Genomic DNA, 18,149 nt, shown 5'->3' on the forward strand with positions numbered 1-18,149 from the left:
TATATAAGTCGTTATTTTGTTTTTTTTTGGCGCACCAAAAATATTCTCATCACTTTATAATATTAACATTGAACCACTGTACTCACATGAACTGATTTAAATATGTTTTAGTACCTTTATGGATCTTGAGAGAGGAAGTGTCCATTTCTCCCTATGGAGGCCTCATGGAGCTACCGGATTTCAACTAAAATATCTTAACCCTCGTATTATCTTTGGGGTCTATGAGACCCCACACAATGTTTAACGCATCTAAAAATATGGTTGACATTTTTTTTTTGCTTCATATTTGATGACTTTTCATCATTTAATGGGAACAACTAGGTACAATAAACAAATTTTTCACGATGAAGAATTTCATAATTCTCATGAAAACATAGATGAGGAGAATCCTAATTTTGAGACATCCTGCTCAGAATGAGATTCTTAGCGTTTTCTCTTATGTTGTCTCTCAACCACAAGGAGGTACATTACCTTTCAAAAATGGCCCCGCCCCCCACTTGAATGATAGGGTAAAGCCATGGCCAAAAGTTTTGGTGGTTCTCTGCAGTGGGTTGTAGTCTCAGAAACCCTCATTAGATGAACTGCTTGTTAAAAGTTTGCTGCTTCAGTTGTGGTGTTGATCAGATGCATTTTACATACAGTATTTACAGTACATACAGTAAATGCTTCATTGGCAAAAAAAAAAAAAAAAAAAAGGACCTGTTTGAGGTCCTGGTAAAAGGTGACCAGCTAGCATAATTTCACTAATCACATCAGCACATGGGAAAGTGCAAACAAGTTCTAGTCAGGAGGAAAAAAGTGCTTCCAGTCATTGTGTTCTTGCGTCTTCAATGGTTACCGCTAAAGAAAGACATGCACCCATCATCGCTTTGCAGCAATTTCTTTGCATGTGAGGCCATTTTGATGCAAAGCATCTGAAAGAACCATTTACTGGATCATCAAGAACTTCAAGTTGAGAAATTCAACTGCAATGAAGGAGCCTTCAGAACATCCCAGTGTCCAGCAAGCGGCAGGACGGTCACCTCCTGAAGAGTCAATCCTGAAGCATGTGCAGAGCTCAATATTGGCAGCAGGTGTGCATCTGTGCACGGTGAGCTCAAGACTTTTGGACAGTGGCTTGGTGAAGAAGGGCAGCAAAGAAGCCACTTTTCTCCAAGAAAAACATCAAGGACAGACTAGAATTCTGCAAGTACAGCAAGAATTGGACAGCAGAAGACTGAAAGAAGTTATTTTTTTCTGATGAAGCCCCCATCCGACTGTTTGAGACATCTGGAAAATGATTAGTCCAGGGAAATAAAAGGTGAACGCTACCATGATGAATCCTGTGTCATGCCAACAGTGAAGGATCCTGAGACCACCCATGAGTGAGACGGTCCCAAGGGAGTGTCAAATTGGCCCCAAACATACTGCATGTTATTACCCTTGATATATTATATTATATTATATTATATTATATTATATTATATTATATTATATTATATTATATTATATGTCATAAGTGAATGTAAACAGTTGAGGAAGAAATCGGATGTGTATCATTATATTTGATCCATGAAGTCGGTCTTGAAAGTGACAGCAACTCGGGCAAGTCATTAATGTTAATCAAACAATAAAACACAGCTTAACCTATATTTAACTTACCCAAACATACTGCATGTTATTGGGGTTGTTTTATTTAAAGAGCTATTTGAGTAGTCAGTGAAGAAACATAAAGTACCCGATACATAAACCTAAATAAATAAAATTATATTCTGGAGGTTTTTAATTGCTGGGGCCAAATTGACCCCACTGGCAAAACCGTGTTACTGGATTTTGAGGGTAATAGGAGGGTCAATTTGTGTTCTGAAGATTAACGAAGGTCTTACGGGTGTGGAACGGCATGAGGGTGAGTAATTAATGACAGAATTTTCATTTTTGGGTGAACTAACCCTTTCACACACTCGTATGAAACAGTGACTCTTAAACTGACTCGTCCAAACGAGTCACCTCACTAGCTGGTGGTCAAAAGTATTTGACAAAAAAAAAAAGTAAACGCTAATATTGTGAAATTTTACATTTTAAAATGACTGTTTTGCATTTTTGAAATATTTTAAAATCTGTGATCAAAGCTGAATTTTCAGCATCATTACTCCAGTCTTCAGTGTCACATGATCCTTCAGAAATCATTCTGATATGATGATTTGCTGATCAATTATTATCAGTAATTTTTTGTGCTCAATTATTAATAATGTTTCTTATTATGAATGCTGAAAACTTTTTGCTTGTTAATATTTTGGTAACACTTTACCTTATGGTTCCCTTTCTAAAGGGTTTATAAAGGTGTTTGTTAATGAGTAATAAGTCATTTACAAATGCATTATAAATCATTAATAATGCCGTTATAACTGCATGAATAAAAAGGGCGACTTTAATGCAATACCTGCCAAATAGTGAGCCGTTTTTAACTCACATGTTATAAATGCTTAATAAATGTATTTATTCACACTTATTTAACTCAAAACCAGATTCCTGGTTTATTTCATGATGCAGCAAACATTTACTATCATAATTAGACTGATCGTAATTTGTGGTTTTCTTATTAATATCTCATGACTGCCACTTACTATGTTGCTTACCAAAAGTTTCTGTCTTACCCATGATACTCTCCAAAAAGGTCATGATGCCTATCCACAGCTTGTTTATCAAGATGAAATTGAACCTTTTTTTTAACAATATATTTATTATATTCACATGAACAATTTACAGAATCAGTTCAGTATACAAGTAAACTATTCTTTCTAAACACCCTCTCACCCCTGTCCCACCCCTCAAGAGACAGAACACTTGCATAGACATTATTACAGGCCCTTGAGCTGATGTGTAAGATAAAAAATATAATAACAATAAAATATATAAATGCATTAAAAAATGTTAAAGTAGGGTTACATTATCACATCAGCATTTTCAATGCAAATTATTCAAATATTCAATAAATTTGCCCCAAATCTTTTCGAACATGGATGATTATTTTTTTCAAATTATACATTATTTTTTCCACAGGCACATAGGAGAAAAGTTCTCTAAGCCATACAGCATGACTGTGCGGTTCTTCTGATATCCAATGTATAGCTATACATTTCTTTGCTGCTATCAGGGCCATCTTAAAAAAACGTAAAATCTTCCTTTGATCAAATTGGAGGGCCGATTCATTGACCGAAAGTGAACCTAAATGTAAAGTGAAAACCTGTGAACCATTTATTAATGAGTTATAAACATTAATAACTTGTGAAAGTGAACCTGAATGTAAAGTGGAAACTTTATATCACACAATTTCGACTTTATATCTTGCAATTCTGACTTTATATCTCAGAATTCTGACTTTATTTATAACTCACAATTGCTAGTTAAAAAGTCAGAATTCCTATTCTGATTCTTATTAATCTTTTTTTTTTTAGTGGTTTTTTTTAGTGGTTTTTTTTTTTTTTTTTTTTTGTGGCAGAAAAGGGCTTCCATAATAATGAATAAATAAATAAATCTTTAACAAATAAATAAATATTGTCCGATTACATGTGGCAGTGGTTTTTATGAGTTCACATTTACAAATGATTGAATAGAGTAAAAAAAAAAATGTAATAAGTGTATTTGTTGTGCTGTCCAATGGGATCGAGGGCTCTGTTGCCATATTCAAACCTTTATTTGAATATGGCAACATTTTTATTAAAAATCGCTGACTCCTCCCCCATCAGCCAATCAGTGTGTGTATACTCCACGGCCATAACCCCGCCCTTACTCTTAGCTTAAGACTTCAGTCTATTCCTTAGTAAAAGTTGGTCTCAGCAGCTTTGTGAATAGGTTTTAAGAGAAAACTTGTATCTAAGAACTTTTACTGCTGTTTAAGAGAACTATTAGTGGTAAGATAAAATGTTTTGTGAATATGGCCCCTGGAGTCAGAGATAAAAAATATAAATTAAATAAAATTTTACTAAAGAATAGTTTGCCGTTTCATCAGCAGAAGCCAGCTTCAAGTCTCACAAGGAGTTCGTAGGCCTCTCTGCGTATATTCACACTTCCACAGCAATTATACTCTAACAGAGTCAACTAACTACGTCATTACTTAGGTTAAACAAAAATAGACAAAATTAGTAATTTTTCTACACATTGGACTGATAGACAGAAGCATATCTCCATCCATTACGATTCTGACGTTCGGTCCCTGGTACATGACTCATGGTCAAGCTTTAACTATAAACAGGAAAGATTCCCAAAACATATTTATAAGTTGCACTTTTCTTTCAGTGAGGAGTACAGACAATATTCATGATTATTCTCTAGTGTCTGAAGGTGAAAAGGAAAATAAATGCTTTAACATAAGCTGAAGAAGTCATTCAAATATTTAGATATGATAAATGTTGATTAATAACTTCACTCAAAAGATATTGAAGTGGCAGTGGATTCCAGAATCCACCCCCTCGACATATGCAGCAATGTTTAACATGAGAGAGAAAGGCATATTATTGAAAAATAAAAGACATTGTATGGTAGAGTAACCTCAGTTGAAGGATTTTGGTTTGTACATTTTTAATACATGCTTTATAGATGGGAACAAATTCTGTGAAATAAATGAAAAGTGAAAACTTGAATATCTGCATCAACAATTCCACAATATAAAGTTCCTCTAGCAAAAAAAAAAAAAAAAAATCCACCCAAGCGACATCCTATATGGAGTAGCTATCTATTTGTTTTTGTTTTATGCTAACATGAATCATTGGGACAATGGGATGTTCAAATCATCCAATATAATGTCATATTGGTCTCTAGCCGGGCTGTTGTCCTCAGGTGGCTTGAGTAACATGCACTCTCAGCCTTCATATTATTTCGTTTTGTTGGGTTTATCCCAATATGTTGCTAGTAGGTCTTTTGTTTTCTTAAGTTCATCCATGATGTTTTGTAAGTGAAGAATTACTTTCCTCATATCAAGAATGAATTTCCCAGCTTTTGACTTGATCTGATTTTCACTTATTTGTTGATGTATGGGTGTATTTACAAGCTTTTTCATGTCACTGAATGCCCTCTTATCTTCAGTAACTGAGAAAAAGTAAGGCACCATGTCAATTCCGGCAAAGACTCCTGAAAGCGTTGCAGTCAAATGTGCAGTTTTAGACATCTGCTCAGCCACGTCAGCAATGTCATCTATGTTCATGACACATGCAAATTCAAAAGTGACAAATGGTTTACTGAAGAAACTGGGAACATGCAGTGGTTTATTAAGCTCTCTCAACATTTCCATAGTATACTGATCAATGTTTTTCAGTACGTCAGTTATAGGGGCGATTCTGTCCTGAAATTCCTTCAGTTCGGCTTCAGTGGCTTCTCTTAATTTCTTCTGCTGGTGCATTTTCTTGAAGTTGTAGACTCCACAACAAATGCCATCATATGCAGTAAAACAGGCTCCTAATCCAATGAAAGTAGTAGAATACACCAGACTAAATGGAGCTAAAGCTAATCCCATAATCATAGTGATTCCTCCAGCTAATGCAGACACAAATGCATTCAAAGCGCTATCAGTAGCATCTTTGAAACCTTTTTCAAATGTTTTGATGATACGACACAGATTCTCTATGCACCGTTGAAGTTTAAGACAGTCTTTCTCGTGGAATTGAATGAAAAGTTTAATCAAATCAGGTCTAGAAAAAAAAAAAATAAGAAGAAGAAGAAATCAAACATTTGTATTAGATGAAACTACTTTCCTTTTACAATTTTGATATTTTGCGATAGATTTTGCTATGATTCCCCTGCATAAGATGACTAATTCTTTTTCATTTCCAAAGTTAACCAATTTACCTTCTTCTTCTTACCATGTTTTCCTGTTAAAGTTACTCACAGTGTTCTGGGAGGTTCCTCCATGCTGTTCCAGATGCCTGTGTGACTTGCTTCTTTACTGCTGGGATAAAGGTAACAAACAAGAATACACTGTCTCATTGCATTTCGAAATATCACAAAATACAAGGGACAGTGGGGCTTTATTCACCTGTTAACCACTAGATGGCACTAAAACTTACCTCATCACTTTCCCGAACATTCTGCATTAGTTTGATCTGATAATCACTTTGTTTTATGAAATATAATTCAACCACGTAACAAATCAGAATTGATACGATTAAAGAATATATTTTGAAACAGTCTTATTAATGATTTTCAATTTTGTTCAAGGCTAATAAATCAACAGCAGTTTTTTCATAACTGAAGAATATGTAAAAGTATGGTGTTTGTTGTGGCAAAAGGCACAATAATTAACATGGTAATAAATGACTGACTGAACTTTCCTCTCTCTATATTTTTTTTTAACATGATTAGATTCAGATGCCTTTTTTTTATTAAGGATCTCTATCAAGCAATGAAAGAAACTTCCAGAATCTTTACTTTTTAAATACTCTGTGCTCCCACAAGCTAAACTGTTTACATACTTTATTTTATGCATCATTTCCAACCCATATTTGGATTAGCTCTTCTGCATCAATACTGAGATATGTGCACTAAACTCACATTTGAGCTCAGATTAAAACAGTGTTACTGTAACCACAATCTATGATAATGACATTTGTCTTTATTTTATTCATTTTACATATCTGGGGGAAAAGACTGAAAACTTCTCTTACCTTGGAGAGCTTCTTTGCATTAAGTTCTTGTGTTATAGTTATATGTTCTCGTATCGCTTATTTATCAAACTGTCATTGCAGGGGTGGAGAAAGTGAAGAACATACTTGAATAGTCACATATTTTGGAATGAAAAGTTGCACTTTCAGTTGTAATTTAATTGTGTACACCAAAGCAATTGATTTGAGTAACTGAGTATGAGTGCAATGAGTAAAAAATATTTAAATATATGCATACGCTATATAAAATTGACTGTGACAGTGACAAAGCAAACATAAAGAGTGATAAATAAATGATCACTTTCTGTTTGAAATGGGCCTTTAAAAGACAAAGGTCACATATGGAGCACTTTTGGCTCAGTTTGAGCCAATCACAACATGTTTTTGTTAAAGTGTTGAAAATAAAGACAGTATACGTTTTTGTATTTAGTGGATTGTGTTTATAGTTCATGTAATAAACTAGATTTATGTACCTGTGGATTCTCTGCAAGGACAAGCTTGAGGAGAACAGAATTCATAGAGTTTAACAACTGAAAATCACCAAAACAAATTGTGCAATTAAAAAAAACAAAACAAAAAAACAAACAATCAAATATCTTAAAAGGCTTTACATCTGCCCAGATACAAATGACCTTTCTGTGAATGTTAAAACAACAACAACAACAACGAGTTACTGGTAAAACAGGAATTGGGAACTGTATGAGAAGTCAATCTCCAGGGTATTTATGTGCAGCACGGCATACAATCCATTACATTACATGCACAAACCTCAGAGCAGAGATGGGCACTCGAGTTAGAGACTCGGACTCGAGTCGCACTCGAGTCGCATTTTAACAGACTTCAGACTCGGACTCGGACTCGATCTGAAATGACTTCAGACTTGACTCGGCACAAAAGACTCGGACAATTTTATAAACGACTCAAGTCTTTTACCCTTAACTACTGATATAATAAAGAATTTGTGTTGTGTTTAAATGGTTTTATAATATCTGCGTCAGATATATTTCCTTACGTGTCGTGGTAGATCCATAGACTGTAAAAAGGGGTAGATCGGACTCTTGTCATACACTTTGATTACGTATGTCCGTGCGCATACTCAGAAATGTCATAATAAGAGTCCCATGCAACATGACGGGAACCACCGTGCCATATGTTCTTTCGTTTGGGTTATTATCACGTCAGATCACCTAGACGCACAGAATGTGGGAAAACAATTAAAGACACCGGAACAACATCATCAATTTTTTTGAGACATCACATCCACAAAGGTTAGTCACATTAACTCATACAGCTAGCTATTATACTGTGGTGAAGCTGCATTTCTCTTTTTAATTGCCAGCCTGTTAAAATATGAACAAAAAAAATCTAGACTTTAAACCTAGCACTACATTATCAATCTTTTCGTATTATTTGCAGCTTTTCTCTTTCTTAATGTGTGTCCATAAGAGAGAGAGATAGAAAGAGATGTTAATCCATTTATTACTTAAAGCTCATATTTTAACATATCACAATCAGCATGTGTAGAGTTTTAAATTGACATTCTTAAACATTCCGAAGTTTAATATTTTCTGATAATGACTGTCGTCAATAACAACGAAGCTGTATAACAAACTGCTGTACAACAAACCGTGACTCACTGGCGCCATCTTGTGACCGTTTAGCGACTGTATTGAAAATGACTACTTGTGTTGCCAGGACGACTGTTTTGTACATTGTAATGGATTATAAAGTAACAAACTGGATGTACATTATCCCTTACATCATAGGACCTTAATTTCAAATAAAACAGATTACAGAAAGAATTATTTTGTCTATATAATACAACTAGGATAAAAAATAGGATTTGATTATGAGAATTTTTTTTTTTTTTTTTTTTTTTAATGACTCGAGACTCGACTCGGACTCGTGACAAAAAACTCCAGACTTGACTCAGACTCCAGTGATAAAGACTTCAGACTTGACTCGGACTCCAGATAAAGACTTGTGAACATCTCTGCCTCAGAGACAGTGAAACTACAGATGATAAATACGTATGTAACCATGGTTCCCTGAGAGGGAACGAGACGCTGCATCGAAGACGCTGTGGGAATGCCTCAGCGTGATTGCGTTGTTAAACACATTTGAAATCAGTCAACGGTGTGATGGAACGTCATGACCAGGGGCGGACTGGCCATCTGTGTGATCTGGAGAATCACAGAACGGCCGGTACTCCAGTACGGCCGGCGGGCCGGCCCACCACCCGCCACGCACGCAGTCATCATCTGTTTTTTTCCCCCCACTAATCTGTTTCACACTCCAGTACTGTAGGTGGCAGCAATGCACCTTTAAGTTGGTTGGATGTCAGCTGCACTGGCCGTGGCCGCCAGGTAAGGAGAAGAAGAAGTGGAAGAGTAGGAAGAAACCAACAGCAAAGGTGTTAGATAGAAGAAGCATAGAAACAAACAAACAATATGCATAACGCGGCCGTGGGTAAAAAACGGAAAGAAAAGGGTGGGGCTGAGAAGGCGAGAGAAAAAAAATGCGGAATTTAGATACTGAAGCCGCTAAATGTCCCAAAATACATGCAGTAGCTAATATTAAGAAATATAGAAAATTTTGAATACAGAAGCTACATTTGTAATGGTGTATTTTCATTTAGATGTGGTATTATTATTTGTGCAGTAAGATTAATTACTGCATAAATTAATTAAGATTATTAAGTAATAAATTCATTTTAAAACAGCATGGAATAGATTGTATAATATATATACATATTGTATAATATATATAAACATATTATATAATCTATTCCATGCTATCTTGGAATAAAACCTGTTTTTTTTTTTTTTAAATCCATTCCATCATTTTGTTTATTAAGGTTGAGCTTCCGCGCACCGACTGCTTTGGGCCGGGCCTAGTCAAAGTCCAGGGCCGTTTTTTAGTCCTAGTCCATCCCTGGTCATGACCAGAAAACTATAAAACATACTTGAACCAAACAGTGTCAGCTTCTGATAGGTTGAAGCAAGTTGGTCACAGGCATGCTGGGAGTATAACAAAACGACGCAGCGTCTTGTTCCCTCTCAGGGAACCATGGTTACATATGTAACCAAAGATGTTCCCTTTCAAGGGAACTCATGCTGTGTCCAAAGCGCTGTTGGATTGCAATACCCACGTCGCTGTAATACGGAGTGCCTGTCTGTATGAAATCGTCAGCGTACACTAAAACAAGAAGGGTCGACCATCCCCAAAGCTTTAGAAGCGGCCATACTCCGAGTTGAGTGGGCCCGGAACATAAGAGGTGAAGGCTGGCCGGCCGGCTGTCTCGTAAGGAAGTGATATAGCCTTGACTATCCACTTGCTCATGGTCAGCTTAGATGCAGGGTACCCTTTCTTAGGTGACCCGAAACAAACAAAGATTTTATCTGATTTACTCCACAGGGCAGCAGGGCCGTGCATGGTGGGGTGGCCCGGTGGCTAGAGCAACTGCCCCTTTGCCCTCATTGCCTGAGGTGCCCCTCTCACCACCCCACCCCCCACCCCCCTCCTCTCCCTTCAATAGGATTCCCATAACAGCATTCTGTTATCGCTCCACTAAAGAACTAATTCCACTTATCCGCTCCATGTTTTCCCGCTCGCTCCTAGAATCACTCCCAGTTTGTGTCCATGAGGCAAGTGTGTGGAGATGACAGTTAGATGCTTTATAATGCACATTATGTCAGTGGTTGGGCCGTGAAATTAGTAATTTGGTATTTGTTTTTGTATTTCTGTTTTGCTCCTGGTCCTCTAATAGTGCTAACAACTTGTACGGAACATCCACATTTTTGGAAGAGAATTGTATATATATATATATATATATATATATATATATATATATATATATATATATATATATATGATCACATTTTTTGATGTTGGCACACAAAAAATGTCTTCACAAAAGAGAAGACCAAGACATAGTAAAAGGAGGCTGCTAAAGGCCGTTCATCATTGCAAACATCGATTCAAAACTCCAGCACGCCAACAGCCCTTGCGAAAAATAACCATGGCTTTACTACGAAAAAAAAAAAAAGATTGTATTGTACAATATTTATTGTAGTTATTCCATGGTAACCACAAATTTGTTAGTTAGTTAGTTACAGTAGATACTTTATTTATCCCAGTGGGAAATAGAAAAGGACACTCGCCACCACAGTCTGATAGAACATCTTCAGCAGCTTTTTACAGATGTTGAAGGATGCCAGCCTTCTGAGGAAGATCTGTTTACCGTGTCGCACGCTGGGCGCTCACTACTGCTTCAGCCATCGTATGAATATCCAAATAAATCTATGTGATCAACACACTGAGAAAAGTCGATTAATTTATTTGTTGGAAACGTTTAAATGATGCTTAAACGAGCATACTGAGTAGGCCTACAACTGTTGTCATTGTAATTCCCCTTTTCCATGACAAATGAGGAAGAGAATCAAAGATTATGGGTCAAATTCAGCGGACAGACGGACACGAACACACTATATTTTTATATTTATTTTAACAAATGACAACCAAAATCAAAACCCTAGGAGCTTGTGAAGAGTTTAGTAGTGGCTCCCTGCAAGTGGACATTTTTAAAAACACTGGCTTACTTATATTAAAATGTGCAGATGAGCCCTGAATATGAACGCAGCACATTTAATTACACACTAAGCAATTTCTTACCTTTATAAAACCGTTATGACAAAATGTATAAAATGCTTGCATTTTAAGTGATACTGAAAGCTTATATTTTGGTCTCATCCATTTTTCTGCACATATGTGCTTTATTTGTAAACAGAATTTGGTCTCTTTAATATCAGTCTAAGTGCATTTTGTGTTTTGTGTCCAGATAAACTGATTCTGAAGATCATGATTCAAGGATTTGGCATAAATCATATTGACTATTTAAAAGAAAATCAAAGTAAAGCACAAAACACATCAGTTGATGTCATGGGATCTTGGGATTCTGGTGGTGTGGATACTTTCTTCTGCTCCTGTTTCTAGTCATATCTTTACAAATTACTTGTTTAAAATGATTGTGAGAATCTGTATGTCTTAGTGAAATGAAATATAGTTTATTATTAAAGAAAAACTAAAAGTTAAGTATAAAGTGTCTTGTAACCTGTAACACCACCAGCTCAAATAAACTTATTTACAAACAGCATTCTTGTGTTGTGATGTTTATAAAACACAAACATATATACAATTTTAATAACAGAAATGTTGAATAACATAAACATTCTTTCAACTTATTTTTATTATCAACTCTACACAGTAAATCCCCAGAGTTAAATCAGCTCAGAGTTCATATTGTTCCTCTCTAAATAGTGTTAAAGTAACACTGCAGAAAAATATCACTGTTATTCCAAGTGCCACATGACAGATTTGAAGAGCAACAGGCAACTTTAGCAGCTCAAATATTTATTTTTTATTGTCTTAATGTTCAGATTTATTGTGTTTGGTCTTCAATGTTTGGCCATCAATAAACATTCCCCAGTATTGCCTTATTATGTAACCCTCTCCAGCCGGGTTCACTCATATAATGTCCTGACAGGAGCCCTGCTGTCCCAGATGTAACAAAGATAACGACTGGGGCTTTCCCTGAAAATTAGATACTACAAGATATATATAATATAGTAAATCTATTCTCCCAGTTAATAAACAAGGCTGCAGAACTGTGCTACGGCCTTCACTTCTAAATGTTGCTGTTTCTTTTCTGCACAGCAAACAGTGGTAAATTAACACTTCCAGTGTCACCTGATGTTTATATAATCCGGTGTGGATTATATAAACATTGGCAATGTTAATTTAACACTAAAAGAGTTCATTTAACACTGGAGGTTTTACTGTGTGAGAAATACAGTTTTTCCATTGGTTTGGTGTGTCAAATCTAACAGTGAATAGCCTACTACAGTATGCATGAGCCTCGCTTTAATGGGGTCAATGGTCTACACAACAGCACATAATATTTGTTAGTTAAACATAACGATGGCTCCAGATGGACAGTCAACTTGATCTAAAGTGTTTACGGACCTGCATCATGACCATTTTAATATGGCGAACATGGCCGATAGAATGTGTGTTTTGGGAGTGAGTACTTGACAAAAATGCACTAGAGAATGTGTGTATGTGCACAGATGCATACTGACTCTTTACAAAGTGACATTATCTACTTGTCTGGCATGCTTAATTTGGTTGATTTAGTTGTTTTCATGGATCCATGTACACGGAGATCATTTTGACATAGTTGTACATGAATCTTCCGTATTTAGTACACTGTCATATAAAAGTACCCTAAAACTCCTTTAACACTTGTAAACAGTTTCAGCAAGAGACCAACACTTCCATTTAATAAAAATGTATTATTATTTAATAAAATCATGCAGGCTGATAAAGGAAGAATGTCTGAAAAAGAAAACATGTGGAAATGAAACCAGTAAGGTGTTCGTGGCAGCCAAACCAGTCGGTGAAGGAACACGTCACACTTGAAAAAAAAAAAAACCTGTATACACATGCATTCTATTGAACCAACACCATTTGGTCGTTTCGGTACTTACCAACACTGAAAGTGAAAGAACACACTAAGATAACATCATCGGGATACGACACACAGTCTGTATTTGAATAAACTGAGAAGGTTAATATATAATAAGTAGAAAGCTAATGAAACACATTACTGCATGTAATATACAATAAGTTTTGCAACTCATAATAATTTTTTTTAGTTGACTAAAAGTCAGCTGTGCATGATTCTACAGATTTGCATAAAGCGTGCCTTCTAAACACAAATAAAGGCATGCACCTCATGTTCCTTTAAATCATGTGACAAACCAGAGACAATTAATATTCCTGGAAATTCCACAACAGGAGAGACATCCTCTTCTTATCAATATATATAATGCAACTCACTTCAGTCTTTTCACAAATGACTCAAGACATTTACTGTGACAGCTCCACAACAATATGCTCTCGAATGGTGTAAGTATTAAAAATTAATGCTTTCTTAGAGGAAAGAGTCTGTATAAAACTCTTGACAGCACTTTTAAAACAAGCAAAACATTACACATTATGTTTATGTAATTTTTGTAATTATGTTTATCCTAATGTTGTTTTGCATATGAATGTTAGATTAGCAGACGTTTATTTAACTTCTGTGTGAATTTCTTTAAAGTACAGACAGTGATGCTTCATGAAAAATATTCCTCTGAATTCTCTGAGTTTTAAAAATGGAAGCATCAGGAAAACTGCTGTCATCACGACTAATTTCCCTGCTTAAGAATGGGAAATGGGAAAAAGATGATGTTGTTAAGTTGTTTAAAGCCCTTGTGGAGCAGTATAATAGCAGAAATGAAGATTTTCGCACATGGGTGATGAAACTCCTTCATCAAGTGGAGATTCACAAAATAAGTGTGTCGGATTTGACGCTGCATGACAATAAGATTGTGAATCATGTTGAGGTCAAAATTAATGAGATCAAAAACACTGATGAGAAAATAGAGAAAACACTGAAAGATGTTGTGGAGGAAATTCAAAAACAAGGAAAAGTCAATGAAAAAATAATGGCAGAAGTTACAGATATTGTGTCCTCTGTGTCCAAATGTCTATCAGCTTCTACAGCTCCACATCTAAAAGGAATAAAGCAAGATATGTTCAAGATCTGCAAAGCAGTGCAAAAGAAGAGCAAGAATAAAATAACACCTCGAGTGACTCAGATGGTGAGCTGGTGCATTCTTGTTCTTTCTAAATCTAGTCGGCTCATTCAGGTTTTAACAGGAGAAGGAAAGTCGTGTATCGTGGCAATGTTTGCTGCATATCAGGTCATGATGGGAAAAACCCCAGATATCATCTCCAGTTCTCCTGTACTCGCTGAAAGAGATGCTGAAGAATGGTCTCCATTTTATAAGGAACTAGGTATCACTGTCAATGTCAACACTAATAAATCAGAAGAAAAAGAGCTGAAGAATTGCTATGAACATCAGGTGGTCTACGGTACGACTCAGGATTTTGCAGGTGATTTTCTGAGACAGCGCTTCCACAGACAAGATGTGAGACCTAAGAGAGAGTTTCAGTGTGTGATAGTGGATGAGGTGGACTCGCTGATGTTGGATAAAGGTCTTGAAGTGGTATATTTGAATACTAATATACCTCTCATGGAAAGTTTGAATGGAATTCTGGCTGATATTTGGTTGATCATCAACCAGCTCAAGCGTTTAGACACTGGAGAGATTTTAGGTCCCATTCAGCTCTTCTCTCAGGTTCTGTCTGAAATCATACATGAAAATAAAAACATTGATCAACTCAGTATTGTGCAGATTGCTGTGGATGCAGGAATTATGCCAATAAGCTCTTCAATGCAAATGCAAGAAAACACAACACGTGTTCTAAAACAACTAGACAATGCAAGTGTTGTGCAAATGGTGGAATTTTTAACAATGTTTGTGAGAAACGTCCCTGAGTATTTCTTCAAACTATACCAGGGAGGGCCTGATGGGAATTTACAGAAACTAAATGATATTGGTTCCACAGGTATAAATAATAAACCAGAAATATCCATTCTTCTCCTGGGAAATGGAAAATGTCGTTTAGTGTATTATGAGGAGGACTCACTAGTTAAATCATTGGGTAAAATAATTAAAAAGTGTTTGAAGTTTGAATCAAAGGAACAAACTGAATCTTGTATCCCAGGCCTTGAAGACCTCATCACTGGCAAAGTGCAAACCTGGATTGAAAATGCTCTGCAAGCCACAAAAATGACTCTGGGTCACGAATACGTCCTTCATGGAGATGGAGTCGCTCCTGTCGATTACAAATGCACTGGTGTTGTGCAGAACAACATGAGATGGGGGGAAGGACTTCAGCAGTTCCTGGAGATGAAACACCAAACTAAACTGTCCAACATGAGTCTAATAACAAACTTCATGTCTAATGTGGGATTATTCAAGAAATACTCAAACCAGATCTATGGGATCACAGGAACTTTAGGAGACCAAACAGAGCTTGACATGCTGAAGAAGCTCTACGATGGCATTGAGTGCTGTGAGATTCCCTCATTTAGACGAAGGAAACTTTATGAGCTGGAAGGCATGGTGGTATCAGAAGAGGACGAGTGGATCAGGACCGTCTGTAATGTCGTTCAGCATCAAGTGATTTCTACAGTCTATCGAGGTCCACGAGCAGCTCTCGTCATCTGTGAAACAATCAAACGTGCAGAAATGTTTCATAAGGCCCTTGCAGACACCATCTCAAAACACAAACTAAAGCTCTATGTGAATAATAACATGAATAACTCTACAATAACAGATAAAACTGTCCAAGCAGGAGATGTCATCATTGCAACTAATCTAGCAGGTCGAGGTACAGATCTAAAGGTCTGTGAGAGTGTAAATGAGGCAGGAGGACTGTTTGTGGTGCAAACCTTCTTACCTCTGAACGTCCGTGTTGAACAGCAAGCCTTTGGACGAACGGCTCGCCAAGGGAGTCCAGGATCTGCTCAACTCATCATGTGCGCTAGTCATTTCTCTGACTCTGTTAAACTAGTGATGAGTCTGAACTCATCTCTAACGAGCTTACTCAGCCGTCTGAACCAGCTTACAGCTACACTGATGTTATGTGGTTCCACTGAGAGTGAATTTGAAGAAGCAGTTAATCACTACCTGACAAATCACAGCTCTCAAAATCAAGAGGCAATGGTCTCTGCTCTGACAAGCCTTTTAACCACAAATTCATTCTCATTCATGGAAAGCAATCTGGACAAGGCAAAAGATGCCAGAAACACTTTGGTGAAGATCAGACTGTCAGGATTTCTTGAAAAAGACATTCCAAAAATTATAAGTAAGGAAGAGCTTTTTTCTGAATACCTTGATGTTTTGGACAATGTTTATGAAGATAAGGTTTTTTCAGACCAGCGTGATGTAATTGTGTCCTGTCTCCATGAGTGCTGGGGTCTGTGGCTCCTGATGAACTTCAGTGAGGAAAATTTCAGTAAGAAAAGTCCATCCTTGTTAAAGGAAAAGCTGAAGGTGGACTTGTCGATTGCAAATCAAAAATTTTTAAGTAATTTGTCTCCATCCTCCATGGTCTATTATTACATCAGGTCTGGAAACAATCTGCGTGAGAAGGGACGCCTTGTGGAGAGCATTGAGATGTACACCAAAGCTCTGGAGGACGTAGCATCTGGAGAGATTATTCCACTCTATAATCGTGCACTGGCCACTATTATGAAGAAAGACACTGGTTACATCACTCAAGCACTGGCCGATTTGGAAAAGGCTGACAAAGAAATAGATTCATACAAGTCATATCTGGATCAGATTCATACTATTGTGAAATTATCGAGGCAAGAGCAGACAGCAGAAGGTGAAACTTTGTTTACCACACAGTTTCGAGTAAAGTTCCTAGTTGTAGACCTACTGCAGATGAACATTCGAGACGCTGTACCGAAGTTGAAGAGAGCTGAAAGCAGAGGAGGAAATGTGAGACTGACTGAAAAGCTCACAGTTTTTCTTGCAGAAGACTATTTTGTCTGGTCTCCAAGAGTTCGGAAAGAGCTGCTAGTGGAATTAATGCACATCAGATCACTAGGTCTTGACACCATTTTCTCTTTGAACACATTTTTCTCTTTAAGTGGCCTTTTGTCAAAGATGTTAAAATAGTCTTGATTGCCATCTCTGGGGGCTTTCACAGAGGAACATTTTCATAGTTTCTAGAAGTACCCTCTTTTTGGCATGTTTGCACCACAGGTATAATTTTAGTAACTAAGGATGAAATCCAGTGTGACAAATGAAACATAGTTATGCATTTCTGCTCAGATATAGCGCCATTTGGCATCAATCACACAACAAACACTATACTACGTTTTCATATACCATTTTCTTCCTTTAATAACACATATGCCTATAGAAGTTAACACAGTTCTTTTTCAAAGAAGCAAATTAAGTAAACAAAATAGATTGTTTTTGGTAATGAAAAGGTTAAAGAGATTGCCTTTTTTGTGATGAAAATCATGAAAAAAAAACTCATGTTATTCTAATATATTTGATGTGTATGATATTGTTGTTAATGTTTATATATTCATGGTAATAAAGGAAGTAAGTGAACAATGTTGTCTTTGAATTGACTCCTGTACTCTCATTGAAGTAGAATGTAAATACTGTGAGTGCATAAAGTGCAACAGAAAACTCATAAACTAAATAAATGTAGTGTCTTATCTCTAATAATTCTCATATTAACCATTAAGATTAGATAAGTAAATTTAAGACAACGAAAGCAAAGCGAGTTGTAATTTACATTTGGATTTTGCAGTTGTTGTTAATTGTTGGCCTACTATATTTCTGCAGTTACTAGTACCAAAGACTAAATGAGACAAAAAGTATACTTTGTCATTTATTTATTGATAAAAAGGATCCAGTATTACATAGCTTATGTGTGAGTGGTAAAAGTATCTGGGGTCCTTCTTGTGCAGCAATAACTGCAACTAAACGTTTCTGCTAACTGCTAACAAGGAATGCTGCTTTTGAGGAATTTTAT

At 36.4% G+C, this 18,149-nt stretch overlaps 1 protein-coding gene across 1 annotated transcript; it reads left to right on the forward strand.

The window, feature by feature from the left end:
* Positions 1-13,259: 13,259 nt before the first annotated feature.
* LOC125264386 (protein translocase subunit SecA) lies at positions 13,260-17,868 on the forward strand. The gene is made up of 2 exons (XM_048183647.1): positions 13,260-13,601; positions 13,795-17,868. Exon 2 carries the CDS (start codon positions 13,850-13,852, stop codon positions 17,273-17,275), a length of 3,426 nt encoding a protein of 1,141 aa, XP_048039604.1. The 5' UTR covers positions 13,260-13,601; positions 13,795-13,849; the 3' UTR covers positions 17,276-17,868.
* Positions 17,869-18,149: the final 281 nt, after the last annotated feature.

This window comes from Megalobrama amblycephala, linkage group LG3 (assembly GCF_018812025.1).
Source record: "Megalobrama amblycephala isolate DHTTF-2021 linkage group LG3, ASM1881202v1, whole genome shotgun sequence".
Taxonomy (NCBI): Eukaryota; Metazoa; Chordata; class Actinopteri; order Cypriniformes; family Xenocyprididae; genus Megalobrama; species Megalobrama amblycephala.